General features: G+C 40.4%; 1 protein-coding gene across 2 annotated transcripts; it reads right to left on the bottom strand.

Annotated features, from left to right (window-relative positions):
- On the bottom strand, positions 1–26,833 carry ZFP91 (ZFP91 zinc finger protein, atypical E3 ubiquitin ligase). 2 transcript variants are annotated; one of them, XM_042441730.1, is made up of 11 exons: positions 25,694–26,833; positions 24,097–24,122; positions 20,707–20,922; positions 20,269–20,305; positions 18,110–18,196; positions 17,033–17,161; positions 13,546–13,596; positions 12,550–12,628; positions 10,042–10,156; positions 5,374–5,473; positions 2–4,083 (listed from the first exon to the last, which is right to left on the bottom strand). In XM_042441730.1, exons 1-11 carry the CDS (start codon positions 26,089–26,091, stop codon positions 3,573–3,575), a joined length of 1,749 nt encoding a protein of 582 aa, XP_042297664.1. In that variant the 5' UTR covers positions 26,092–26,833; the 3' UTR covers positions 2–3,572. The 2 variants fall into 2 exon arrangements, with proteins under 2 accessions (XP_042297673.1, XP_042297664.1); XM_042441739.1 differs by lacking the exon at positions 18,110–18,196 and having other exon boundaries at positions 1–4,083.
- Between the last annotated feature and the right edge of the window lie 185 nt (positions 26,834–27,018).

Here is a 27,018-nt window from a genome sequence, read left to right as displayed (position 1 = left end):
TAACCCACTCTTCTTCAATATACTGACTCATTTCCCATTAGGCAATTGTCATACTCCTAACTATAAGGCATACTTTTGTTGTGAGCTTACTGTTAAAGTACCAGTGTTATGATGCAGTGTTTCATGGGTTATATAAATTCATAAATACATGTCTTCCCACCATCTGACAGGCACAGTTCCTTCATGATTGTATTGGGATGCTGACAAGGATGCTGTTTTGCTCCCACTACACAGGATGCTTCAGCTGACTCACTAGTGGCATAGACTTACTTTACAGACTACTGTAAGTACATGGGAAGCAGCCACCCTTACATTTGCACATTCCAAACAACATACAATAAAGCACAAAAGATTATTTTCCCCATTTAAGTATTTATTTTGGTTATGGCTTACCCAGCTTTAAGACAAGAGATGAAAAACAGTATCCCTTTTTAATGTTTTATTGACTTTTTTATACACAACCTTTTATCAACATGGATCACTGCCCCCCCCCCCCCCCCCCCCCAATCTCCACCATCACTTTGTGGAAAACTTTATATGCAACAAGGCTTTTAAGCAATCAAAGACTTGTCAGCTAAACCATCCTTTCGCTTAACACTAAAAAATAGGGGTGTGCCACAATGCAACACAGCTCTGTTGCCACCCAGTGGCTACTACTTCAGGTAGTTCTGCTAAGTATTGCAAATCCTGCCCCCTCTCTGGTAGGATTCACAATGCTAGTGCAGTTTTCCCCCAGCTCTCCACTCTCGCCCTGGAAAACTTCTCCACGGAGTTACAGTTCAACCCCTCCTCTCCCTGCCCCTGCCAAGGCTTCAGCATTGTGCCATTGTTCAGAAACTATTTGAAGTAGACAGAACATTTCTCACACACTAAGCAGACTCCTTGAAAAACTCCTGAGCTTCCTCTCATCTGTCCTATTCTATTAATGTTCAGAGAAAATTCTGAAAAAAGAATCTGTATTCATCTGACCAGGAAAGAAGTTTGTGTCAGCTTTTGAAAGAAAGAGGGAAGGGATTCAAATCATCCCGTAGATTATCAGGAAGAGGTTCCAAAACATATAGAGCCAGTGAGTTTAAAATAGGACCAGATTATAGAATGCATCTGGAGTGGGCCCATATCAGATTAATTACTGTAAACTATCCCATATTACAGTGGGATGGATAATCTATAGCTTCAAGCTCCCAGCACCATGCTTCCTTCCCATGGGAAAAAAATCTTCCTATTAAAAATATAGTTTATTGCAGCTACTACAGTAACTAATTGAAGCAAAACTGCATGCGTGTGGTGGGAGAGACATTAAAGGGAAGCAGCAAGAATACTTTTATGTCAAGACCAATGGTTTCAGTTCAGTAATCTAAAACCAGAAATTATTCAACCAAGAGTGCAAGGGCTGACCCAGTTAAACACAAAACAATGTTACTTGAAACAAAACTGCAGACAGACATACCCCAGTAGGGAGTGAAAAAAAAAAAACAGACTAACAGAGCTGTCCAAGAAAGGCAGACAAGAGGCTGACAGTAATTCAAGCTAGAAAAGGACTTCAAGTACACTGACAGCTACAGCCTTTTCCCTAAAAGATTAAAAGTCCCTAGAGAGGTAAAACAGAATGTCTATTATCATCTGTTCTTAGAAGTGAAATGTAGCATAGTTGAGATAGTATACTCACTTCGGTAGCACACAAAACAAGCTTGAACTGCAAGTACTTTTCAGGTGTCAACCTTAATCAGAGGACCTGTAGCACAAATGGCCCTTAAGATGCAGATGACACACCAGTTACATACTGTAGCCTGGCTGGTTGCTGACAAACCTCCAACTAGGTTGGCAGAAATAGAAGGTGTGGTGTGAATTAAAATCTCTAGTGGCCTCCAGAGACTGTGCCCTATTACACCCTGTTGATAGTTACCCTCCAGCTAAGTAAAGGAAGTGCTTTTGGACTCATTTTCAGACAACTGAAACTGTAAAGGATGGAAAATGCAAAATTAATGCTAGCTTATAATACACTGCAGGGTTCAGAGGTATATGAGGTAGAGTTCTAAACTAAAACACACTTGTCTTTAAGTATAAGCATTGCTTATAGGGTGGCAAAAAAACCAAACCCAACCAGAAACAAAACTGATTATGTTTAGACCCAAGAGAAGTCCCTATGAGAAAAGACTATCATAACTGGGATATTGTGACACCACAAGCTATTACGACACAGTCAAATGCTCAAACAAATTGTGACTTAAGTAAATCTTTGAAAAGTCACAGTGCTTTATTATGTTCTACCTCACGTGCTAGGCATCTTTCACTTTCTGGAGACATTCAAGCCATGAAATTTCACAGAAACAAGATTGTATGTGCCTACATCAGATGCATGACTGAGGAGATCTGGAGTTGCTGCTACCTGATGCCAGTTTTGCTTCTAAATGTGTTTTCAAGGGCAGAACCAAAGGGTTTAAAAGGCAGAAAATATTAAGAGTATCAGCTATCATGCTGTTTAGAGTTAATATAACTTCCTCAAGGCAAAGTTTGCTGCTTATTCATCAAAGTTAGAGAGAAACACAAAGCTAAGAAAACAATATACACAAGGAAAACATTAGGGAAGTTGGGGATGAATGACTAAAGGTCAAATCTTTAAAGCAATTCTCACACCTCCACAAAGAAAGTCTTTTCCAGCAAACATCAAATACTAAAGCAAGCAGGTACCTCTGTAAGATCTATACTGCTCTATGAGCATTTCCTTCACTTTGGGCGAGGGGCAGTTCCTAGTGTAGTTTGCTAAAGAGATTCAGACGTGGAATAAAATCCTTCCTGGACAGCAACTAAAACAGACTTTTAAAAAATCAAATAAATAAAAATATTTGTTACCACAACTTAAAAACAAGACATGTTCAAAGTGCAAGTTTTCTTTTACAAGCCTAGCACCCATTCTCTCTGCCTCTCCCACACAGAACCTTTGAAGCCAGAGCAACTGTACAAAAGAATGGCACTCCTCTTTGAAAAAGTGAGCACCAGAGTGCCAGTATTCCCTCCCTTTCCTTATAGAAGCAGAGGGAAGGATGCAAGGGGAAAGGGAGGGAGGGAGAATATATGCTGTTTTACAGCTCATCCTGCTGAGGGGTTCTAAAGTGCCAAGCTATATTCCAAAGCCCTAGAGGGAAACAAAAGAGCCTGCAAGGGTCAGAATTCTGTAATGCATAGAACAGGATGATATAACTGGGGGAGCAAAGAAAGGTGCTGAGAAAGATACTGGTCCAGAGTACAAACACCTTTAATCTTGCAGCATGGTCAAGAAGCAAAAAGTCTGCTTACTTTGGGAGAGTAGGGAGAGGGAGAAGCTCTGGCTGCTTCCCTCCACTGCATTGCAAGAATTCTTTTGCTTTGTCAGTCTGCGTAAAGGCAACATTCCTCTTCAAGAAGGGAACTGTGAAAGAATGTGTAGTGATCCATGGGAGGGGGGAGAGGGGTAGCAGGCCCTTTAGTTATTTGACTAGTAGTTTAGTTTTCATCTATGTTGAGTAAGTTTTCCCCAATTAATTTTTTTTAAATACAAGTTCATGTTGTCCTAAAAGGCATGTGCTCCTTTCCCACTAAGGTCCTGCAGAATCCGAATCTTCAATTAGAACTTCAGTGGTAGCCCCAAGGATTTCTGTGTTCATGACGAGCCCTTCTGCATTCTCCCCACTAGCACTGTCAACAAAAATCTTGCCATCAGCCATTAGATTGACCCGGTCACTCCCACTACAATATGCCTTAGGCATCCCATCAGGGTCCAGCAGTAGACACTCTCCAGGAGTGCTGTTTCCAAGGGGATCTGGAAGAAGAGGAAGGCCCTGGTTATCAGTGGGCTGGACAATAGATTCTGGACTGGTACCCAAGATATCAGTGCTGGTGATGAGGGCACCTGCATTGGCTGCCAGTGCTTCAGCAATAAGAACTTCTGGATGACTCTTGGCCTTATGTGCTACTACACTGTCCTTTTTCTCGAACTTCTTTCCACAGATATTGCAAGAAAACTGGTAAAAGGTATCTGCATCATGCTTTTTCATGTGCCAATTCAATGAGGCTTTCTGCCGGCATGTGAATCCACAGATCTCACATCTAAAGAACAGTGGGGTGGGTGAAAGAGAGAAAGATAGTATACATATTATAATAAATAATATTTAAATTTTTATATCACATCTTATATTGCAAAATCTCAACACAGTGTACAAATAACGTAAATTTAGAACAATTTAAAACAATTCAAAGTAAGAATAAAGTCTGAAAACACATCAGACAGTTTGGAACAAGCTAGAAACCAGGCACCTGTACAACATCTATCAAAAATATTTAGACCCCATAAGCTTTGATAAAAAGCCATTTTAAAATTGGTGCTGGAATAAAGCTAATGTTGAAATCAATCAGACCTCCAAGGGGAGGCATGCCACAGTTTGGGTACCACAGCAGAAAATTAACTCCCTCATTTCCTCACATAGTTTATGTGGCATATAAATAAATCCTATTATTATTATTATTATTATTATTATTCCAACCTGTAACACACAGAGGAGAATCCATGCATGAACTGCTATGTCCAGCTGACTTCCAATGGCAGGGATGGATCCAAAAGTACACCCAAACTACACATTTAGTTGTTTGGAGAAAATGCAAATACATTCAGGGCAAGCTGCCTACCCAGTTCCCAGATTAAGGAATCACCAATCACAAAGCCTTACACTAACTGGGATTAAGTTTCAATTTACTGGCCTCACCCATTAAAGGTCCAAATTTATGCCCCTCCCCCGAATACAGCCTCAACAGACTGTAATAACAAAGGGAAATACTGTAAGTGATAAATACCATTAACATACTGAATGCACCCCACTCACCAGCTCTGTATACAGCATGTGGGATAGTATGGAACCCTGTGGCACCATAGCTACGTAGCCATGGAACTGAACAAAAATCTCCCCTTGTTACTTTCTAGAGCCAGCATTGCAAATAGGAGTTGAGCTATTGTAACACAGTGCCTCCTATAACTAGCCCATAGAGCTTGTCCAGAAAGATATCATGCTCAATTGTAGCAAAAGCCAATACTTCACACTGGTCAAAAAACAGACCAAATTACTGTATTTTCTGGCGTATAAGACTACTTTTTAACCCATGTTAATCTGTGTATTGTTAATCTGTGTATTGTTCTGTTGTTGATAGCATGGCCTCAGGGTGGGATGATATGTAAAGAGAATTAGCATTTGCTTAATTAGTGGTCCTTATCTGCTGGGGAAACCCCTGACCCTGGATGGTTTCTCATGTGCATTTGCTGATTCCTGATTTTGCAAGCCTTGTCATAAAAATACATTGTCGGACTTCCTGAGGAAAAATAGCAGAAAGAAAAAAAACACTACTCACTGTAATGGCTTCTCGCCTGTGTGGATCATTCGATGAACTGCTAGATTGTGGGAACTCTTGAAAGCACGGGCACAATATTCACAGATGTAATCTCTTTGATCTGTAAAGCACCACAAAGTAATTTACAGTCAAGATTTTGCTCCTAAGTCAAATCCACAAGCACACAATTCAAAATGGCCATGCTACTATTCACAACACTAATAAGCAAACGTTTTAAAGGAATGAGGTAGGCACAGGTAACTATTTCTCAGTTTTAAATATTAAAGCATGTAGAAGCTTGTCAAGTACCAACACTCCTATCCTTACTCTCAAACCATTCACTTAACACATTCTAACTTTCCTTCTGCAATACCGCACTAAAGAGAAATGATTATGCAAAACTCACTAAAAACGTTCCATCATAAATAAATTGTGTTAAATCATAAGCATTAAGAGTGCTACACATTGTCCATTTGAAATTGTTAGGAGGGCCATTACATACATTATTCATTTACAAGATGTGTACTACATATATTAAAGACAGAAATATGTGCACACTTGCACATGTTCCTACAGAAGCTTTGTTGTTGTTGTGTGTCTTATGGTGACCCTATCACAGGGTTTTCTTAGCAAGATTTATTTAGAAGGGATTTGCCAATATCTTCCTCTAAGGTTGAGCATGATTTGCTCAAGGTTATCAAGTGGGTTTCCATAACTGAGCAAGGATTTTAATCGTGGTTCCCTAGAGTCCTAGTCCAACAATCAAAACACTACGCACATGCTGGCTCTCAGAAACTTCACCACTTGCCAATTCTAGAGGGTTCAGGTTACACCAAAATCAAGATATGTACAACCAATATGCACCATGAAGAAAAGACAGAGGTAGAAGAAAGCAAGTATTTCTGGCAGAACAGAAGATGGTAAATCCTTGGCACGTCAGAGATATGCAAAGGGATCTTGTAGCACCTTTGAGACGAGCTGAAAAAAGGAAGCTGGTAACATTAGCTTCCACAGATTTTACTTTCTCAGCTCTGAACTAGTCTGGGGTAACATCTGGAGAGCTGTATTATTCCATTGTAATGGTCTCCTACAGTGTAAGGCTTATAATATGAAGATAATAAATCACAGATTAAGAAGGCCAAAAGAAGAAATCCCATAATAATAAGACATTGTTTTTTCACCTTCAGTGTTGGGTTATCTTGTGTACATCAAGTGGCATCAATGCCAATTAAATCCATTTTAATTCAAGGTTGCACTCAGTGTAGCAGAAAGACAAATTTTAGATCCTTTATTATGTGTACTACAAACCTGTTAACATCCATTTTATTTCTTTCTATATGGAAGGATGCCAACATCTACTAGATCTGAAATGTTCAATTGAATGTATTGAAGTACATGAAAAACAAGCCACCATGGAAAAAGATATTTCAGTTCATTAAATGTGGAGAGATGTTGTAGCACCTTTGAGACTAACTGAAAGAAAGAAATTGTCAGCATGAGTTTTTGTAGACTTCAGTCTATTTCCTCAGATGCATTAAAATTTGTATATTTAAGCAGTGTGGATGTTCACTTGTACTAAAAAATTTGTGGGATGATACATTGTGCAAGTATTTACACAGCTAGTTCAGACTGTGATCCCAACCCTCCAACTGCACTGGAGCCTTGAAGAAACAAAATGCAAAGTAAGTCTGGAAAGCAGTATTACTACAGTATTACTAAAGCATTACTGAAGTGTTACTAAATTTGTTTAAATATGTCAGTTTGCCTCTCTACTCTGCAGAGAAAACAAATAAACAAAGAGTGCAGAGTTGTAGAGCTTTCAAGTAGTTTTCCTTGCCTCATCTCGGCAAAATTAAATTCTAAAGTCATAGTTGCCCCTCTGTTTACGCAGACTTCAGATCCGCGACCCTCGCTTATTCGCGAGGAGCAAATGGAAGGGGTTAAAATGAGGTGCACACCTGCAGCCTATGGGGCTTGAATATCTGCAAGTTTCTGTTTCTGCAGAGTATGTATGTGTCCACAATGGATACCCTACGAAAATGGAGGGCTGACTGTATATTGCTTTTTAAGCCCTGAAAACTGTTTTTGTTTGTTGTTGGCTGCCATCAAGTCAAGTAATGAGAGACGTCCAAGCTACCCGATCATCACCTGTCCTGCTCAGGTCTTGCAGACTCATGGCTGTTGCTTCATTGATTTAGTCTATTTATCTGGAATGTGGTCCTCCTCTTTTCCTATTGCCTACTACACTAAGCATTATTTTTGTCTTCTCTGGTACGAATCATGTCTTCACACAACAACAACAACAATTATTTATTTCTATTTCCCGCCACTCCCTACGGATTGAGGCGGGATCACAACAGATAATAAATACAGAGCATACAAATGTTTACAACACTAAAATTCCAATAAAATTAATCTCATAACACAATAATGCAATATAATATGTTATAGCATAAAAAACAATAGCCAAACCAGAGTTGGGATTCACATCTTATATAGCCGAAAATAGGAGGAAAGATGGATATGTTGCTCATGTTGGCTCTGGTGGGAATGCCAGCCGGAAGAGATCCATCTTAATGGCCAAAGTACAACAGCCTCAGTTTAATCTTGGCTTCTAGTCAGAATTCAGGTTGGATTTGCTCTAGCACCCATTTATTTGTCTTTTTAGCTGTCCATGGTATCCACAGTACTCTTCTCCAGCATCTCATCTCAGATTAGATAATTTTCTTCCTATCAGCTCTCTTCACTGTTCAGCTTTCATAACCATACATATAAATGAGAAATCCAATGGCATGGACAATCCTAACTTTAGCATTCAATGATCTTTCTTGACACTTCAGGTTCTTGTCTAGTCCCTTCACAGCAGCCCTTCAAAGTTCTAGTCTTTTTCTCATTTCTTGACTACAATCTCCATTCTGATTAATGACTGAGCCAAGGTACGGAAAATCTTGAAATATTTCAGTGTCTTCACTGTCTACTTTAAAGTTATGTAGATTGTCTATGGCTGCTATTTTTGTTTTTTTTTTAATGTTCAACTGTAAACCTGCCTCTGCACTTTTGTCCCTGACTTTCTTCAGTGATTGCTACCAGATTACTTCTGGTAGTAGTATTGTGTCATCTTCATATCTTAAGTTGTTGAAGTTCTTTCTCCAATTTTTAAGCATTCTTCCTCCGAGTTTAGGTCTGCTTGGAATATGATATTTCTGGCATACAAATTAAACAGACAGGATGATAAAATGCAGCCTTGCCTGACCCCCTTGCCATTGGAAATCATTCAATGTTTCTGTATTCTGTCCTAACAGTACAGACTACGACATTGCCTTCAGAGTGATCCATAATTTTTCATGATTTACACCATCAAAGGCTTTGCTATAATATATAAAACACAGACTTATTTTCTTATGAAAATCTTTAGTGCACTCCATTATTTAACGTATATTTGCAATATGATGCTTAGTACCTTTTTCTCTGCTGGACCCAGCTTAAACATCTGACATTTCTCACTCCACACACATACATACACTTACACAGAGTAAGTGTCTTTGTTGTGGAATTTTGATCATCCCTTTGCTTACATAGGTCCTGTTGTTAATGCAATCCCAGTGCTGCCTTTCTTGGGGATTGGAAATGTATATTGGGAGGCTGTGGGCTATTTTTTGTTTTCATATTTGTTGACACATTTTGGTTAGAACTAGAGTAAATTCTGTCTCTGTGGATTGAAGCAGCTCTACTGGTAGGCCATCTGTTCCTCGTTACTTGTGTTTTTCAAGTACAATTTCCACTTCACTTTTTAAAATTAGAGGTTTGCGCTCATATGGTTTTCTCTCAACTTAATCTGTCATATTTTCATTTCTTCTATATCATTCTTCTGTGTATTGTTCCCATCTTCCTTTTATTACTTCTTGGTCATGCAACGTGTTTCTCCTTGCTGGTAAAAGAGCAACCCCACTCTTGGTTTAAATTTCTCTTTGAAAGAGGTCTCCTGTTCTTCCCTTTTTGCTATTGCTTTCTATTTCTCAATATTTATTTATTATAGTAGTTTTTCTTGTCCCAGTACACAAATCGTTGAACAGTTGTATTCAGGGTTCTGACTATTTCTGTCACCTTTTACTTGCTTCTCTTCTGTGCTGAACTGCTCAACGAACTTCATCTGTCATTATGGAGGTTTTCCATTAATGGATGGTAATTTATAATGAACAATTTATTTGAAATGTAACAATACTGATAAATTGAATATTTTATCAATATAAAATTTTAAAAAGCTATCATTATATTTTTGTATTTACTTATACCCCATTTCTCCCCCACAATTGGGACACAAAGAGGCTTAAAAGTAGCCTCATTCATTGAGGCTTCTCTTTCTTTCGGATTACCTGTAAATATTTAATGAATTATTTTTGTTCACTTGTGAGTGTACGATGCTTCTGCTTTAAACAGTATCAAACATCACTCTTGAATTCTACATGAAGCCCTATGCTATGGGTGAGCAGATACATAGGGCGCATGGGCCAATTATCACCCTTTTAACAGGCATGGCTGATGTGGTATTACATCTGGTTTTGATTTCAATCAGTCTTTAATTTTTTTGGCTGAAGTGGTTTAAGAATGTGCAGGTCTGGGAGTAGATTGCCTGATTTACTTATTTTTTAAATGGGTGGGGTTGGTGGTTTTGCCCTACAACCATATTACCTGTGTGGTGTTTGGCATGACGCAAAAGCTGCTTCTGGAGCCGGAACAGTCGCCCACATGAAGGATGAGGACACACATATTTCTTTTTCAATAAATGCTGATATTTGATGTGATGCTGAAAACCAAAAAAAATTAAAGTTGACAGATTATAAATATACTAACAGAAAAAAAAGGCTGTTAACCCTCAGTCTAGTATCCAGTCTCAGTGCTCCAGTTTAAACATATTTGCGTCAACAGTAGAATATGTAAAAACCATTACAGTATTAGTAACTTCTTATAGTTTAAAATTTAAGAAAAGAAACACTGATTGCACAGTCTGTGGTCTCCTGGATGACTGAAAAGACACAAAGGCAGAGGGATCTTAATGAAGTTTATAAGTATTTATGCTTTCACTCAGAATTGTTTTGGGTTTTTTTTGTGTGTTTTTTGCAAAGGCACATAATATTAATTGAAATAAAAATAATTTCAACCAGAGCTCAAACATTGCCACTCTTAAACAACAAAGCTTCTGAAAGCCTGCAAAGAGGTTATAGATATGTAACGGTTCCCAAGAGCCTTTAAAAAAAACCCAACAACTTCAGGAAGAGAGCAACAGTTGGACCAGAAAACCAACTGGGTGGGGCCAATTAATCTATTTTCCTCTCAAAATTACACATCCTCCAAGTGGCCCAAGTGAAAAGCTATTTGGAAATGTACATTTTATAGTGGAGAAGTGGCTGGGTTAAATCACCCAACTTGCTTCTGCAATCTAGCTCCTGTCCTCCCCCCCCCCATACACACAGTAAGCAGACTTGCATGATTATGTTCACTATGTGCAACTGCCTGGGGGTTTACAGGTGTCTTGTAAAATTACACTGTCAAAATGCTACCATTATGCAAAGGGATCTTGTAGCACCTTTAAGACTAACCATGGCAGACTTAACTGTAACATAACACAGAGTAGGGTACCCCAGAAAGCAAGTAGGGCTAAGCTAACAACTGTACAGAAAATCATCTCCCTCAGTATAAAAGCTAACCTAGGAAGAAATAACACTAAGAATAAATAACAATCAGCTCCTCCAGTGAGGCAATCATTTGAGAAGATATGTGGAGAGAATCTGACCAACCATCATCAGCACAGAAGGAGCCTGCTAATGTTTTTAGCTCTTATCTTCAATATTGGCTAGAGAAAAGAAGCTGTTAAGCCTGGGAAGGCTTTTCACAGAACAGAAACTCTACTTTGCAGCCTGAAAGGCTACTGCTTTTACACTTAATAAGACAGGCAAAAATTGAGCTCTGCTTTATTCCCAAGCAGAGCTATGCTTTCCATGCCTGGTGAGCACTGATAAGAATTACATCTGGTCCTCCATACTTTACTTTTGCTGTGTCCTGTGCCCTCAGCAGCACTGCTCTACTCCCAGCATAAATTCATTTAGAAAAAGGCACTGCATCAAAGGAAGAAGAAGAATCAAGAGAACAAAGCCTAAGCAGACCTTTGGATCTGACAATGAGAAGACCATCAGTGTGTTTTGTGCAGGCATTTTCAGTGGAGTACTAGGCTAAAGGCCATAATCAGAGGAGGTCAAAAACAGAGTGTGAGGAGAGAACATTGAGACAGCACACAGTCCCAAAGCATAGTCCAGTAGCATAGCGATAAAGGGAAGGAAAAAACTGGGTGACAGAAGAAAGGGAGGAATGAGTCAAGTGAATGGAAACAGTAGCATGTATGGGTGCTAAACAGAAAGAGAGTGCAACACTACAAGCACTGGTCATGTAGGGTAGATGGTGGGTAACGGCAGGAGAAAGAACAACTAGAAAAGACAGGCTCAAGCAGACATGGGGTTAGATGAGGATAATAGGATAGCCAATTCAAATGTGTCAGCGCCGAAAGAAGGAGGAGTGCTAAAAAGAGAGGTGGAAATGTGGAAAAGGAGAAGAAATCAGGGCGGATAAGTGTTAAGTGGGAAAGAGGCACAAAATCTTGAGTACAGAGTTAGGGAAGGGAAAACAGAAAGTAGGCTTTAGTAAGAGACAAAGAAGTAGTACTTGACATTCTTACAGTTAGTGTATGTCACAGAGGTACTGTACTGCTTATCTCAGAGGCTAAACAGACTGGCCAAAAGGGCCAGCATCAGGGTGGACTGGGGGGCGTGGTGGCTGCATTCCCTGACTCTACCCCCAAGCTACCGTCATGCCGTCTGCCTGACCACATGGCAGGCAGTGTTACGGCGTTCCTTTGGTGCCACACACCAAAAGGAGTGCCGAAAAGTGCCACCACAGTGCCTTTTCTGTGCCCAAAAGGAGTGGCATTTTGCCACTCCTTTTGGGGATGGAAAACGCCAGATTGGGGCCACAGTATGCAGTTGCTGCAGCCCAATCTGGCGCTCAGAGGGATGACGGCAAGCCACTCTATTGGGGCCGTCCATTTTGCCCCTCAGTTGATTTATAGTGGACAAAGCAGACAACTTATTTAATCTCCTAGAGAAACTATACAAATATACACCAACTGATTACTGCTATTAATCTCACCTGTAGATAGCGAGGGTGTGCAAGAACTGTGCCGCATCCTTCCATCTCACAGCGTACATACTGTATTGGGGGCTTCTTCCTAAGAAACAAAGAAACAGAAGAGGGAAGAGATAGAGTAAAGGGTATGCTAACACGTCAAATGCATTACACTTTTCTAACCGATAGGCTAATGAGGATGTGTTTTGTCTATTACAAGTAGTGTGCTGTATAAGAAGGCATCCTAATTTGTCAATACCCATGTCCAAATACATTTAAATAATGTTTAAGAAGTATGTCAAAGTCCAATTATCAAGAGTCAATAAATTTTCTAAAATCCACTGCAGTCCAACACAACTCCAGTACTGCTCCTTTGGGGCAGGAGTTTTAAAGAAATAATTTGTCATTCAAACCCAGAAGCAACTTTCTGGAACATCAATTACGTGAAAATCAGCAATGCACAGAAGATGACATTATTGCTTTTAAGAGAACACTCAACAGATGGTCTAAGTCACTTGGGTTATGTTTCTTTTATTCAATATAACTGATCCTTTGTTTTTAACCATAAAAACTACTAAAAGAGTAGACTCTATTTTGACATTTTGACTCACCTTTACTGAGCACACCACCTCAGTTGGGGAACTCAGATACAAATGAAGTGTAGAAATAGCACATAAAGAATGTGAACTTTATTTTAATCTCTAAAACAGGCTATATTTAAAAAGGAGGAGCTGAAGATGTGTTAGGTTCCTCATAGCAAGATTATAACACAGATACACTGTAGTTATTCAGTCTTATCAAACAGCAGCACCATTATTACTCTGTGCAGTCAACAGCAGAGAAACTATGCCTACAACCATGTCATACTATCATCTACAATAAAAAGGCACTTTCTCCCATTTTACAGCTGACAAGCTTAAAACAGTGGAGGGATCTTTCTAAACAGTATCTTTAAATAACCACTATTCAGTAGCCACTTTGTATTGTATCATTTAAGCAAGAAAGACAAAAGCAACTCACCTCCTTTTTGGAAGTCGTGGGCTCTTGTCATCTTTTCTTCTCCTTCCTCTCCTAGGATATGAACAGGAGAACAAGATAAAAAGCTGAAGAACACCAGAGTACATTTGCATGTGTTAAAGCAAACAAATATATGCAAGGTGGCATGATGATTAAGAGGAAAAAAACCTAGACTAAATAGTCTCAGACTAGGAGCAACAATTCTATCTAACTCAATAAATGTACTTCTGTGCAGATCTGTAAAAATTCTGACCCATACATAATTTACTTCAACACAACCAACTTCCAAGCAAAGGTGGAGAGAGCTCTGCGATAAATTCTGGAAGTACAGGATCCTACCCAGGAACATTAAGGAATAATACCTTCCATGTTTACAGAATCTGGCTTGATTTACCTGAGGACAAGTTCTCACTTCTTTTGAAAAGGAGAGAAAATTATTAACCAATATTGCAAAAACCTAAAGAAGATGAATGTCTTTTTTCTTCTTCTCCAAATTCTCCATGGAGGGATGCAGTGGAATCTTTTAAGGACATTTTGCAAATGATGCAGGCAATGCCTTGCCATGGCTGACATACCATACTGTAGCCCTCTGGGAAAGGAAACACACATCTATTCTTCAGAGAAATTCCAGGAGGAAGGGCAGTGGTGGCTCTTCTTTACTCCCTACAAAAACTTAGCATGCAGTGGAACCACTGCCTTTGTTCTGTGAGATTCTCTGAAAAGGGGTGACTTCATCACTGATAAAGAAGAGGCAAGTGAGTGCATGTAACCTGGATGTGTCTATGTAAGGGCCATGGAAACTGAAGTTCAAGATGTGGTTGGGGTGCCACATGCACAGTTTCCACAGGCCAGATTTTCACCCCTGTAGCAGACTAGATCATACCATTTTCAGTTGTAAATCATAACGAAAAGTCATATATCTAAATGTATAATCTGCCACTTGATAAGGTCTCAAGGTTAAGTAACTGACTCGGAAGCAAAAAAGACTAAAAATATTATGGGGCCAGATGGGGCACATAATTCCCATCCCTAATGTATCTGGTGCTAAGTACACAGGTATTAGGAATTTTTTGTATAAAGTGGTTATGACCAATAATGAAATGTGTCCGGCAATGTAAATTAATTATGACTCAGAAAAGCTACTGGCAATGAGAAGGATAATCTGTCTTCATCCCAACATGCTCAAATGTGATTACTGCTGTCAAAGGTGACAAGACTGACATATTTTTACGTCAAACATGTGATTCTATTGGAGCAATTTACTCATCATCATCATTCCACCTTTCTCCCAAAATGGGGCTCAAGGCGGTGTGCAATTAAAAAGGAACATGACTAAAAACTTACAATAAGTTAACATTAAAATAGAATTAAATTAATTGTAGGATCAAAACAGTTCAGAACTATACTTAATAAACAAAATACAAAAAGATTTTTGAAAAACAACTGAGTTAAAACAATCCAGCATCCTTTAGCCTGTTCTTTTAAAAAGACTGTCAAAATAAAAAAGAGTTTTGCCTGCCAACAAAAAGACAAGGAGGAGGTAATTCTGGCCATCCTCAGAAGAGAATTCCAGACTCTAGGGGCAGCCACCCAAAGGGCACTATCCCATGTCCCTACCAACCATGTGACAATGGTGCGACTGAGAGAAGAGCCTCTCCTGATGATCTTAGGGTCTGGGCAGGCTGATATGGGGAGATATTTCCCTGTTCAGGCTCACACACACATTCCCAAGTACTACATGTGGCGATTCAGTCTCAATAACTGTACACAGAACAACTTTATTGCCACGGCAATTCATAATAAACCAGAACACAAAACTTGCTTCTGCACTTGTTCTTCCTTCAAAGGATTATAACAATTTACAAAGTATAAATGAGATGTGCAGCAAGATGTGCTAGAACAATCTCATATATTTATCCTTCAGTCACTATTTTTAATCAAATTTTCCAGTGATTAAATTCATTAGCAACAATAAATGGATGCCAATAAAATATCAAGTATTTCTACAGCAGCACAGGTGAGTTCACAGGCATTCACAGTGAAACTGGAAATAGTCCAATGCCCTCAAGGGGAAGCAGATGAGTTGAAAAGCAGTACATCAGAAACAGTTCTCTGGTCATGGTAAAATGAGGGTATCAGTTTTCCTTTCCCCATTAAAATTAACCAGAAAATATAAAGCCATCACACACTGTTGTAAAAATGTACTGTACAGCATTCCATTAACATAATTTCTATTTAAAGTTTTTATGTTATTTTTAAATTTCTTTAAGTGTATGTTACTTTTTCCTAATCAAATATTTCTGTTCAATACCTGTGAGCTGTTAGAACATTTTAAAAGTTATGTTTAGCAACTGTAAGTCAAAGATTATTTTTCTGGAATATGTCAGTTTTACATTTTCTGGAAACCCCATATCACTTTTCTTTCTTAAAGACCTTTCCAGAAATATAAATCCATGTCCCCTCACTTGAGAGTAAACAAATCCATTTTGGCTACACAATGATCTATACTTGGAAAATTAAGCTCTTCATTAGAAGATGATAGAAAGAACTCTTTGAACAAGTTATGGAAAGAGAAATGTGCACAGTATGACATTCAACATCTAATTCAGCTGTGCTTGATTCTACAGAAATACATTCCATTGAAATGACTGGCTGTGATATATTTATACTTCACCTGCTTTATTACTCTACTTACTGTGCAATTCTCATGTAACTGAAGTTTCTAAATACTGCTCTTAAAAACTCAAAAGCAGTCAAACTATATTGTTATTTCTACCTAAAAATGTAGTTCTGAGACAGCTATGTTTATTGTTCTCCTGCTATCCTGGCAAACAGTATCTGTTGCAGGGATAGATTGGAACTGAAGAATAAGTACTCCTCCAAAACCTAAAAAAATTGTTAAGCATATCTGCGTACACTTCACTTAGCTATAGGATCTAATGTCCAAATATGAAAGGATCTTCAGAGGTTTCTAGGACTCCTCTGTGAAAACCAACATGTTAAAACATACCTGTGGGTAATTTCCTATAAATGTTTGGAAGCCAAAGGATCTTCAAATTCAGAAAAAAAAGTGGAATTCAAAACTCAAAATATTTATAATCAAAATTGATCCTTACTACTGGGCAAGCAATAATTTGTGTAACCAAAAATAGCATTGTTGTTGTTCTAACACATCTTTCTCAACACTTATCGAAGTGCAGCCAAGCTGCATCAACTGAATTTCACCTGGAAATAACAACTGCTTGAGCAAAGTTAAGTGTTACACAAATTAGTTTATTCCACTCAGTAATGTGTTTATGTTGCAGTTCAAGGTCAGAGACTGTCAGAACTAAAAATGTAGAGACCAACCTAACAGAAGGTGATGTAGGAATAAGAATTCCTTTGACTTCAGATTCGGTATAAATCACTTGCATGGACTTCAGTTTCATCTGAAGCCTTGGCTGCACTGAGTATAACGTGAATTTTCAGAAAGCTACAGAACCATACTCACTTCCTAGGTGGCTCCTCATCTTCCCGAAATTCACTTTCTTCTTTGACCTCTACTTCCACTTTAATTTCTTTCTGTTTTTCCTTTTCTTCCTTTCCCTTCCCAGTTTTTTTCCTTTGCTTTGGAGCTTCCCTATAAATAAAGACATCATATGTTTAAATTTTTAGCGAAATCTTTCCTCTCTAGATGCATCCTGTGGTTTAATTTTATCCTCACGCTTTTAGACAATTCTTCATCATGGATTCTGAGATATTCAACCTTCTGATATTTCCCACTCCTATAATTAAAAAATACACACTTGCTTGGATTTCGTTTTTTTAAAGTCAGTCCAGTTGATAGAGAAAATTTAGCAGCAATAGCAGCTTCATTTATATACCACTTCATACTGCACCAAGCAGTTTCTAAGCAGTTTACAACTGTAAGCTAATTACCCCCAACAAGCTGGGTATTCATTTTAGTGACCTCGGAAGGATGCAAGGCTGAGTCGACCCTGAGCCCCTGGCTAGGAATGAAGTCACAACCTTGTGGTTTTGTGAGTGAGTGGCTGCAGTACCAGCATTTAACCACTGCGCCACCAGGGTTGACTGATACAAAATTTAATATAGGGAGTACAGTTGGCCCTTCATATTTGCGGCTTTGACTTTTGCGGCTTTGATTATTTGTGGTTTTGATTAATATGTTCTCTCTAGGAATCTCTAAATCCTCCAGCGCAGCTCTGCTAGATGTTGACCATAGAGTTGTGCTGGAGAACCTAGATGTTCCTAGAGAAAACATCTGTCTAGGCATTTGTAGGTCCTCCAGTATGATTCTGTGATCAACATATGGCAGATGTTGACCATGGAGTTGCATTGGAGGACATGGAGATGCCTAGAAAAGTGTTCTCTCAGGTAAAAAGAATAGTTTTTTTTTAATTTGTGGTTTTTCCATATTCACGGGGGTCCTTCACCCCTAACCTCAGCAAATGTGGGGGGTACCACTGTATTTATTTTGAATTATAACAATGTGACATTCTACTAGCCATAAAAGATCAAAATGACATCATATAATCTCTCTGACCCTGGAAAATAAAAGTGCGAGCACCTGTCTAAATGAGGTTTATAGGTTTCATCTCTGGGATCATCTCTGAAGGGAACCTCTTCTTCACTAATTAGCATTTCTTCTTCATCACTGGAGGAGCAGGGAGAGGCAGAGAAATTATTCATACATCAATGGATTCCCGGACAAAGAAACACACAGTATAGAAATTGGACTCTTCTTCTGTTGCTTACACAGATTATTACACAAACTAAACAAAAGGCACTATTATGGGAAGATGCAGTCTCACCACAGAACAATCTCTTCAGAATATGTAACAGAGAGGACATACTATTTGTTCAATTACTAAGGATCTGCACATCAGAAAGAATTCAAAATATCATTATTTAAGACATAAATAGCATCCAAACCAAAATACAGCCTGTAGGTGACACACATCACCCACTGTTGTTTTTGTGACAATTTACTCCTCTCTTAAACTACATCACCAACATTCAGCAACAGTCAGAAAATGCCCTTTAAATAAAACAGGAAGTGTTTCTTTTAAAGTCATTTCCAAATTTTAAAAAGAATTACTGACAAACAGTAACATCCCTTTAAAATGATAGTCTCCTATCTGATTTAAAGAACATTTCTTTAAAAAGGAGTGGTTTCTGGAAGAGAGAAACCACTCCCCAGATGTTGCTCACCCCTGATTTCAAACCCTTTTCTTTGTTGTCTTAACCACCATTAACCTAATGTCTTTTTTTCTACTTTCATTTTCTAAATTCAAAGGACATCAAGCCAAAAGACAATTAAATACATTGGAAGCTTTGGAGCAGAAGGGGGGGTGTGAGTCAATTATATCAGAGGAATGGCAGCAACAGCAATGAATGAAGACCCCATGACTGAAACTACTACAGGCTGTTACCACCACTAATGCAATCAAATCAATCCTAAATCTCCCCCTTTGAGAAAGATTTTTACCATAAGCAAAACAAACAGAATTTGGCTTAGGGCATAAAACTGGCCAGATGAACCAAATAATTCATTTTATATGTATTATCCTATTATTTCTTAGATTGTACGCCATAGGCAGGTTTACTGTTATATATTTATGTACAATGCTGTGCAAATCTACAGCGCTATATAAATAATAATAATAATAATAATAATAATAATGAATCAAATAGCAACTTCTGACATTAAAGAAGACTAATCACCAAACTCTATATAAAATCATATCACTGTCAGTAAATTTCTGAAGTAACATACAACTCATGCAAAGTATGAAGTAAGTATGAATGATTATCTTTGGTGGTGGCAAATGATCGGGGGGCCACCTCGATCATTGTCCTGTGCACTGAAAAAATCTAACCTTTGATTCATTCCATACAATGTATCAACTAAATGCTCTAGCATAGGGGTTCCCAACCTTTTTGACTCACAGAGCCCTTATTTCTATGGCAGAGCCCCTAAGAGGTCTACCCTATATCTTACAAGGTAATAGTGTTTAGGAGTTTATATAAGAATACAGCAGGCCCTTTCCTTACGTGGGGATCTGTAGGGGGAAATCCATGTATGCTCACACCCCACTGTAAACAATGGGGCGTGCGCTTGCGGCAGCACAGGCGCCATTTCTTTAATTGTTGCACAGCTTCTGCGTAAGTTGGAAGCCACATATAGTGTGCCACTGGATGGCGCGAGCGCACTGAGCCACCATCTTGGGGGGAAGAGAGGCAGGCGAGCTCCAACTGCCTGCCTGAAGCAGACAAGCCCTCCCTTCAGTCACCATCTTGGGGGGAGAGGGACAGGCTGGCTCCAACTGCCTGCCTGAAGCAGACAAGCCCTTCCTTGTATTGTTTTTAAATTGTATGGGTGGTTTTTTGTATTGTTGGGCTATGTATTGGTTTTGATGGTGTTTTTGTAAACCGCTGTGATCTACAAGGAATAGCGGTCTAGAAATAAAATTTCATTCATTTCATTCACTGTATAGCCTTTAATTTCATTCCTTTCATTTTCCTGGAGCAGCCACAGAGCACCTGGGAAGTGTATGCCGAGCCCTAAGGGCTGCTCAGAGCACAGGTTGGGAACCCTGATCTAGCAGATATTTGTTACACAGTTATTTTGGAGCAATATTTCAGATTGAAAGTTATTTTGTTAAAATAAGGGCTTCTTCAAGTACCATATCGGTAGGGAAGAATATTACAATCAGATCCATTTACCTTATTCCAGCTGGAGAAGAATGCTCTTCTGTGATTTCTAAAAAAGAAAATAATCTTTAGTAACAGATCAGCTTGATTTTTAGAGCTTACAATGTACTAGTACAATGAAATATAAAAACAATATAACATGCTAATCTTAAACAGTCTGCTTACATAGTTAAAAGCTATGCCCAGTTTCACATGATGTAAACTAACATGGAAATTACTTAAACAGCATCTATAACAATAAAGCAAGATGTGTGCTGCCCCAATGAACAGTTCGCATTTTAACTATTGGAACTACAGTATATAGCACTGTAGCTGATGTACATATGTAATGACAGACAAGAGCATAAGCGTGATTGGCGTTAAGCGCTCTCTCTTAGAAATTATAAGCTTTACATCTCCTACTGAGAATATCAACATTTTTATTTTTTCAGTGACTGAAAGCAGCCATACCAAATTCTAGCTGGTCTGTGTTTGGTTCTGACTTGCAGATAAGTTGTAGTGACCCAGTCTTGGATCTAGAGCTCCGTGAATTTTCTGCATCACACTGACGAATAGCAGCAGTTGCCCTGTTGCTACGCCAGCCCCGACTGGGCCTGGCTGAACTAACTGGGGTTCCAGTAGTAATAATACTGGAGATATCTTCCTCTTCTGTCTCTTCTTTGGGATCTGTAATATAAATACATACAATGGAACACTTCAATCAAGGAGGGAATTCTCTCTGTGCTTCCAAAATAATTCAACTGGAATGGCCCAAGGAGCACGTTATTCTTCTCCCAGAAGACAGACCTATCCATTGTGTCCACAAATCAGCCCAGGTTATGTAAGCCACAAAGAGCAACAAGTTGGGAGTTGCTCCTCCATTAAAATATAATCAGGGAACCCAAAGTCCTGATAAATCTCACAACTCTGCTAAATGGCCAAAGTTGTTTTAATTAAATTATTACAGACTGCTTAACACTATTAACAGCCATAATATATATGTATGTTTTAAGTTTTAAAATTGTGTGTTTTTTTAAAAAAAAAATAAGCTACATAACTTCTCCTTATAAATAACATTTAGTTCTCACCCACTTTTCCCTATGGATCAAGGTGGGGAACACAATATATAACATCAGTTAAACCAGGATATAAAACAAATACATATTAAAATCCATCAATTAATACTTTAAAAACACTACTTTAAAAATAAACTGGATAGGCCTGTTGAAAGTGATGGAAACTCAAACTTTTTCTATTCCAATGATCATTTCTTTACCTCATCTGAACATTCACTCATTACTCTTAAATAAGAGTATTAAAATCAAATACTCTTCGAAAATACCTTCAACAGATTTCCATATTCTCTCTAGAAATGCTTAATAACTCAACTGAAAAGCCAGGCCCTTCCCGTCTTACCAAACTAAATCATGACCCTGCATACAGTGTTTGAGAAAAAAAGAATGAACAAATGTTGATTTGGATAGCCAACCTGCAATATGTTTTAACTAATACACAACAGTTTTTGTTTCACCTTATTTCAACTCTAGCAGTTCCAGAATAGAAAAAGAAGGCTTAAACAAACCTTCATGTTTCTATTTATATTACAGTGGGCCCTTGATATCTGCTGTATTTGGTTCTGACTTCCAAGACCCTCCGTGGCTACCAAAATCCATGGATGCTCAAGTCCCATTAAGTACAATGTGACAGTAAAATGGCATGATAGGATCACCTTAGGGTCACCATGAATTGAAGTCTTGCAACAGCAGCATAAAATGGCAAAATTAAGGTTTGCTTTTTGGAAATTATATATTTTTAAAATATTTTCAAGCTGTGGATGATTGAATCTGTTGATAAGGAATCCACAGATATGGAGGGTCAACTGTATCTCTTTATCTGAATCTCTTAATATATTCTTACTTTTTCCCTATAATTTTGTCCTAAATACTGGGTAATCCAGAACAACCTGAAATGGATTTGTGAATAGCACTAAGATCAAATTTTGAAGAAAATGAATTCGGTGGTTTACATGCTTTATTGATATAAGCAGCATGTGTATTTATACACAACTGAAATTTTATGAAAGAATAATATCAGAGATTGTCTGATGTTAACTCTCTACAAACTGGAAAAAAATGAGAGGTTTTAAGTGCAACCAAGGTCTAAATCCAATTTCTAGTCCCAATTAAAGTAGAACAGTTGACTCAATTATCCAATGGTAAACCATTGGTATCCACTGGGGTTTGGTTGCAGGACCCCCACTCCTGTGGATAGGGAGGGCAAACTGTAAATAGTCCCTCTGTTTTTGCAGGGAATCCATTCTGGACACACACACACACACCCTCAGTGAAAATGGAAAATCAACGGTATTCAAGCCCCACTGGTTTGAATGGCAGCGCACGCCACAAGTGCACACCCCATTTTGTCTCACTCCCTTTGCCACCCATGACTGGGCAAGGGACAGAGATTTGAAGTTTGCAAAAAACGGAGGGGCAACTGTACTTACATAAATTCCACTGATTCAGTGGATCTATTCTAGTTTAGACTAAGAATCAGACTTAAGCCAATGTTGTTTTTAAGTAAAGCCAGGTAGTTGAAGGTAGAAGGAAAGCTGGTGGTAAGAGCCATGTAGCGGTTTGAGAATTAAACTTTGACTCTGAAGACCAGGATTCAAATCCTATCCGGGCCATGAGTTAGCTTGTGCAAGCCACACACTCTCAGCCTCAGAGGGTGGCAATGGCAAACACCCTCTAAAGAAGCTTACCAAGAAAACCCTATGATAGGTTCATCTTAGGGTCACCATAAGTCATAAATGATTTGAAGGAACACAACAACAACAACGCCTACATTAAAACAGCACAGCAATATTATTAAGCTTTGCTTTAAACACTCCAGTTTGAAATTATCCACTTGATTATTCTTAAAGTAGTTCTTCACAGTTTTACCAATGCAAGAACAGACAGATATTTTTAAAGGAGCTCATCTTTAAATACATCCATGCAGAACTGCTGAATAAAACAAATTCAGGGAACTATTTAAAAGATTAAAACTGTAATACAGACAACTGAGGTATTTACCACCAATTTTAACTGAAGGTGCTAGAGATTATATCTGAACTACCCACTGTTTTTTAAAAAAAGGTAAAATAAAGGTGGCAACTAAGTTAAATTTTAAAATGTAATTTACAAATAAGATAACAGAATACATCTGGAATCCCATGAAGCTGACAGTCATTTCAGGATTGCAAGGAGGAAGTACTTCACACAAACACATGGAATCCACTGCCATGAACTGCTTTGATAGCCATAAGCATTTATTCAACTTTTCAAAGGACAAAACAAATTCACATCACAGTTATTACACATGATAACTAACACTGACATCATTGTTCCCTAAGCACTACTTTTCTGTTACCAAATACTGGGAACAAGCAGCACTCATCATTATCTAGGGGGCTCAATAGATGGGTGCCGGATCATTGCCTTGGCAACCGAACATAGTGGCAACCACACGTCACAGCAACTATCCACGCTATATGCCCGCGCACCATGACAACGTCCCTTCCGGCCAGCGTCATTTGCATCATCATGGTGTGCCCCATGTAAACGGGTGTGCGCTATCATGGCACCCGGGCAGTGGACTAGGGTTCTCGGCCGTGTGGACACCGAACCCTAGTCTGCTGCACACATCCACATGTCTGAGAACCCTTGTCCGCTGCCCGGGTGCCGCAAACTGCCGGTTTGTACGGGGCCAAAGTTTTGTTGAGGCACATGGGGTTGGTCCCTAATTGGTTAGACTTCTGGGCATTTATTTTAGTCTACCAATACTTGCCAATATTTTTTATGAACAGCATTCAGATCTTACCTTTGACTGCAGCTTTATCCAGATATCTGAAATAAAAGTTGAAGAAAAAGCGTGATTGTCCGTGCAGCCTTAAGAATAAAGATAAGGATCATTCTAAGCACTATAACAGCTTTGTCAACTACAGGAAAAGAGATTCCACCTAAACATTAGGAGGAACCGCCTCACAGTGAGAGCTTTTTGACAGTGGAACACACTCCCTTGAGAGCAGTGGAGTCTCCTTCCTTGGAGGTCTTTAAACAGAGGCTGGATTGCCATCTGTTGGAGGTGCTCTGATTGAGATTTCCTGCATGGCAGAATAGGGTTGGGCTGGGTGGCCTGTGAGGTCTCTTCCAACTTTATGATTCTATGGTGCTGATTTCTCTTTCACAAGTTTAGTCACAAGAACAGTCAAGCGTTATGTAGTGATTAAAATGCTAGATCAGGGCTAGAAAGAGCCACATACCCACTCAGCCATAAAGCTCTACTTGGGCCAGCTACTATTGCAGAAGCTATCTTGCAGAACTGTTTGACTACAAGTGTTGGTAAAATATAATATTGTAAGCCGCCCTGAGAGCCATTAGGGCTGAAGGGCGGGATATAAATACCTAAACAAAAAAAAATCAAGGGCTTCCAAGAGAAAAGTATTAGTAGTTATTTCCCTTTTGAAGTAGATGGTGACTGTGTCTCACAAACACTAATTTAAATTGTTTCAATGTAACTACTAGGCTTGGAGTAGTCAGGATGATGGTCAGTATTGAATTCTGACTGTGCCCCATACAATTGCTGGCATCCATACATACTTCCTGGAGAAGCATCACTCCAAAATTTGAAATATTGAAAAGGATGCCTGATTGTACAAGAAAACAGAGTGGTGTACGTCTTGAGCACTGAATGATGGCTCTGCTCAGCCATGGAAACCCCCTGGGTGGCCCTGGGCTCCTCACACTCTCTTGCCTTGAGAAGGAGGCAAAGACAAACCCCCTCCAAACAAGTCTTGCCAAGAACAAGAGCTGGCCCCTCTTCCGCCAGCCTCAAGACTGAGTTCAAGGCAATGCTGCTGGCCTTGTGTGACTGTGACCTGGGGCCAGTTTTAATTTGCTATCTGCTACATTTTACTGTCTGAATGCTAATATGTATTGTATTTGATTTTTTAATAGACCGTGTGCCACAGGCAGGTTTGTCTTATCTATTCTGAACTGTTTGTGTAGAGCGCTATATAAGTAAAGCTGAATAGTAACAGTAGTAATAATAATGCCATGGGACTGGGCCATGGCAGTTAAGGCCCTGCCAACCTGGGCTCTTTCTGCAGGGCGGAGGCAGCCCAGGTGAAGTCTAATGAGCCTCCGGTTTCCTCCAGCAGGGCAGCAGCAGAGGCTTCATGTGGAGGGAGGGAGGGGGCTTGTTTCCTGCTGCTCCAGAGACTAGGACCCAAGGGATGCAAGCTGCAGGAAGAGATTCCTCCCCAACATTAGGAGGGACTTCCTGAGAGTCAGGGCTGTCCGACGGTGGAAGACACTCCTTCCTCGGAGGTCTTTACGCAGAGGCTGGAGGGCCACCTGTCACAGGGGGTGCTTTGAAGGAGGGTTCCTGCATGGCAGAAGGGGCAAGGGCTACTCACGTGCCACGCGGGGTCCCCTTCTTGGCGGCTGGCGGCGGCGGGGGTTCCGCTTCGGGACCGGTCGGGGTCTCCTCGGGCTCCTGGCTTTGTCTGCGGCGGCAGCAACGTCGCCGGGGATACTCGGCCTTCCTTCGGCGGGAGGCGGCGGCGGCGGCAGCGGCAGCAGCAGCCCTTCCGCGCTCGCGTCCGCCTCGGAGGACCCTGCTGCTGCTGCTGCCGGAGTCCTCCTGGGGCTGGGCCTTGGGCGGGGGCCGGCGTCGGCCGGGGAGAGGCAGAGCCCGCTCCTTGTCGTCTCCCTTCTCTTCCGGCGGCGGCGGCGGCGAAGGAGAGGGCTGCTGGAGTGGCTCCTGCTGCGGCTCTTCCTCGTGGCTCTGCGCCTTCTCCGAGGCCCCCGGCATCAGAGCAGCTGGCGAAGCGGCGTCGGCGTCTCCTGTCAGTGGCGCTCTGCCCGCGCGATAAGGGCAGCGGCAGCACAGCCTCCCCGCGCGCGTGGCTCTCCAGCCAATCAAAACCCGGTTCAGAGTTCGGGCAGCTCTCAAGGTCCCGCCCACCCAGCTCCCGGAGGCCAATCAGGGGAGGAGATGGAACACACAGACACACACACACCTCTTAACCCGCTTCGATGCCCAAGCCGACCAATCAGAGTCGCAAACGGCGCGGGCCAATCAGCGGCGCGGAGTGTCCCTTCGTGCGCGAGTCTGCGCACGCGCGGTAAGGAAATCCTGGCAGTTCCAAAGCGCGCTCACGCAGCCGTTTAACAGCCCTTTCCCCGCGAGAGCGCGCGCCCGTCCGCGTCAAAACCCTCCGTAGTTCGAAGGCGCACCGCTGTGGGAGCCCTTGCTGCAGGGGCACCTTCGCCTAGCAAAGATAAAACTAAGAAAGTCCCCCCTCGGCTACCGTCGCCGCCCACCCTCCAGCATGGACCGGGCTGATAGATCCCGCTCAGTTTGCAAGAGCGAAATAAGAACAAAAAATAAAGCAGAGCCGATACCTTCCCAAGTTCCTCTCTCCTTTTTCGCTCCGGAGTTTGAAGCGCGAGGGAGACTTAGTTTAGATTTAAAAAAAACATTGCCGCTTCTCCTTTAAGAAAAAAAGGCCCGGCCGTGCGGCGGGGGAAACTCGGCGGCAAAATGGCGTCCGGAGGGGAGGGGCAGGTTTGTGGGAGACGCACGCATTTCCGTCCCTCTTTTCGGAGTGCGCATGCGCTATTCCTGACGGGCATGATGGGAGTTGGAGTTTTTTGACCTACTCGCCCTAGAGCGCAAAGGGCTTCAGTCTGCCCCGCTCTCCATAGACTTCCGGCTTCAAGATGCGATCGTGTCTGA

This window comes from Sceloporus undulatus, chromosome 1, assembly GCF_019175285.1.
Source record: "Sceloporus undulatus isolate JIND9_A2432 ecotype Alabama chromosome 1, SceUnd_v1.1, whole genome shotgun sequence".
NCBI classification, from domain to species: Eukaryota; Metazoa; Chordata; class Lepidosauria; order Squamata; family Phrynosomatidae; genus Sceloporus; species Sceloporus undulatus.
Note: the sequence above shows the minus strand (reverse complement) of the source record. Positions and strands in the feature narration are given on the sequence as shown.

What these genes read in the sequence shown, in the direction of transcription:
- ZFP91 (XM_042441730.1), bottom strand. Translation starts at nt 26,091, where the DNA reads ATGCCGGGGGCCTCGGAGAAGGCGCAGAGCCACGAGGAAGAGCCGCAG. An exon ending in GGATAAAGCTGCAGTCAAAG is followed by an intron (nt 20,923 to 24,096) that starts GTAAGATCTGAA and finishes TTTATATTACAG; the next exon opens with ATCCCAAAGAAGAGACAGAA. An exon ending in TATAAACCTCATTTAGACAG is followed by an intron (nt 17,162 to 18,109) that starts GTGCTCGCACTT and finishes CTTTATTTATAG; the next exon opens with GGAAGCTCCAAAGCAAAGGA.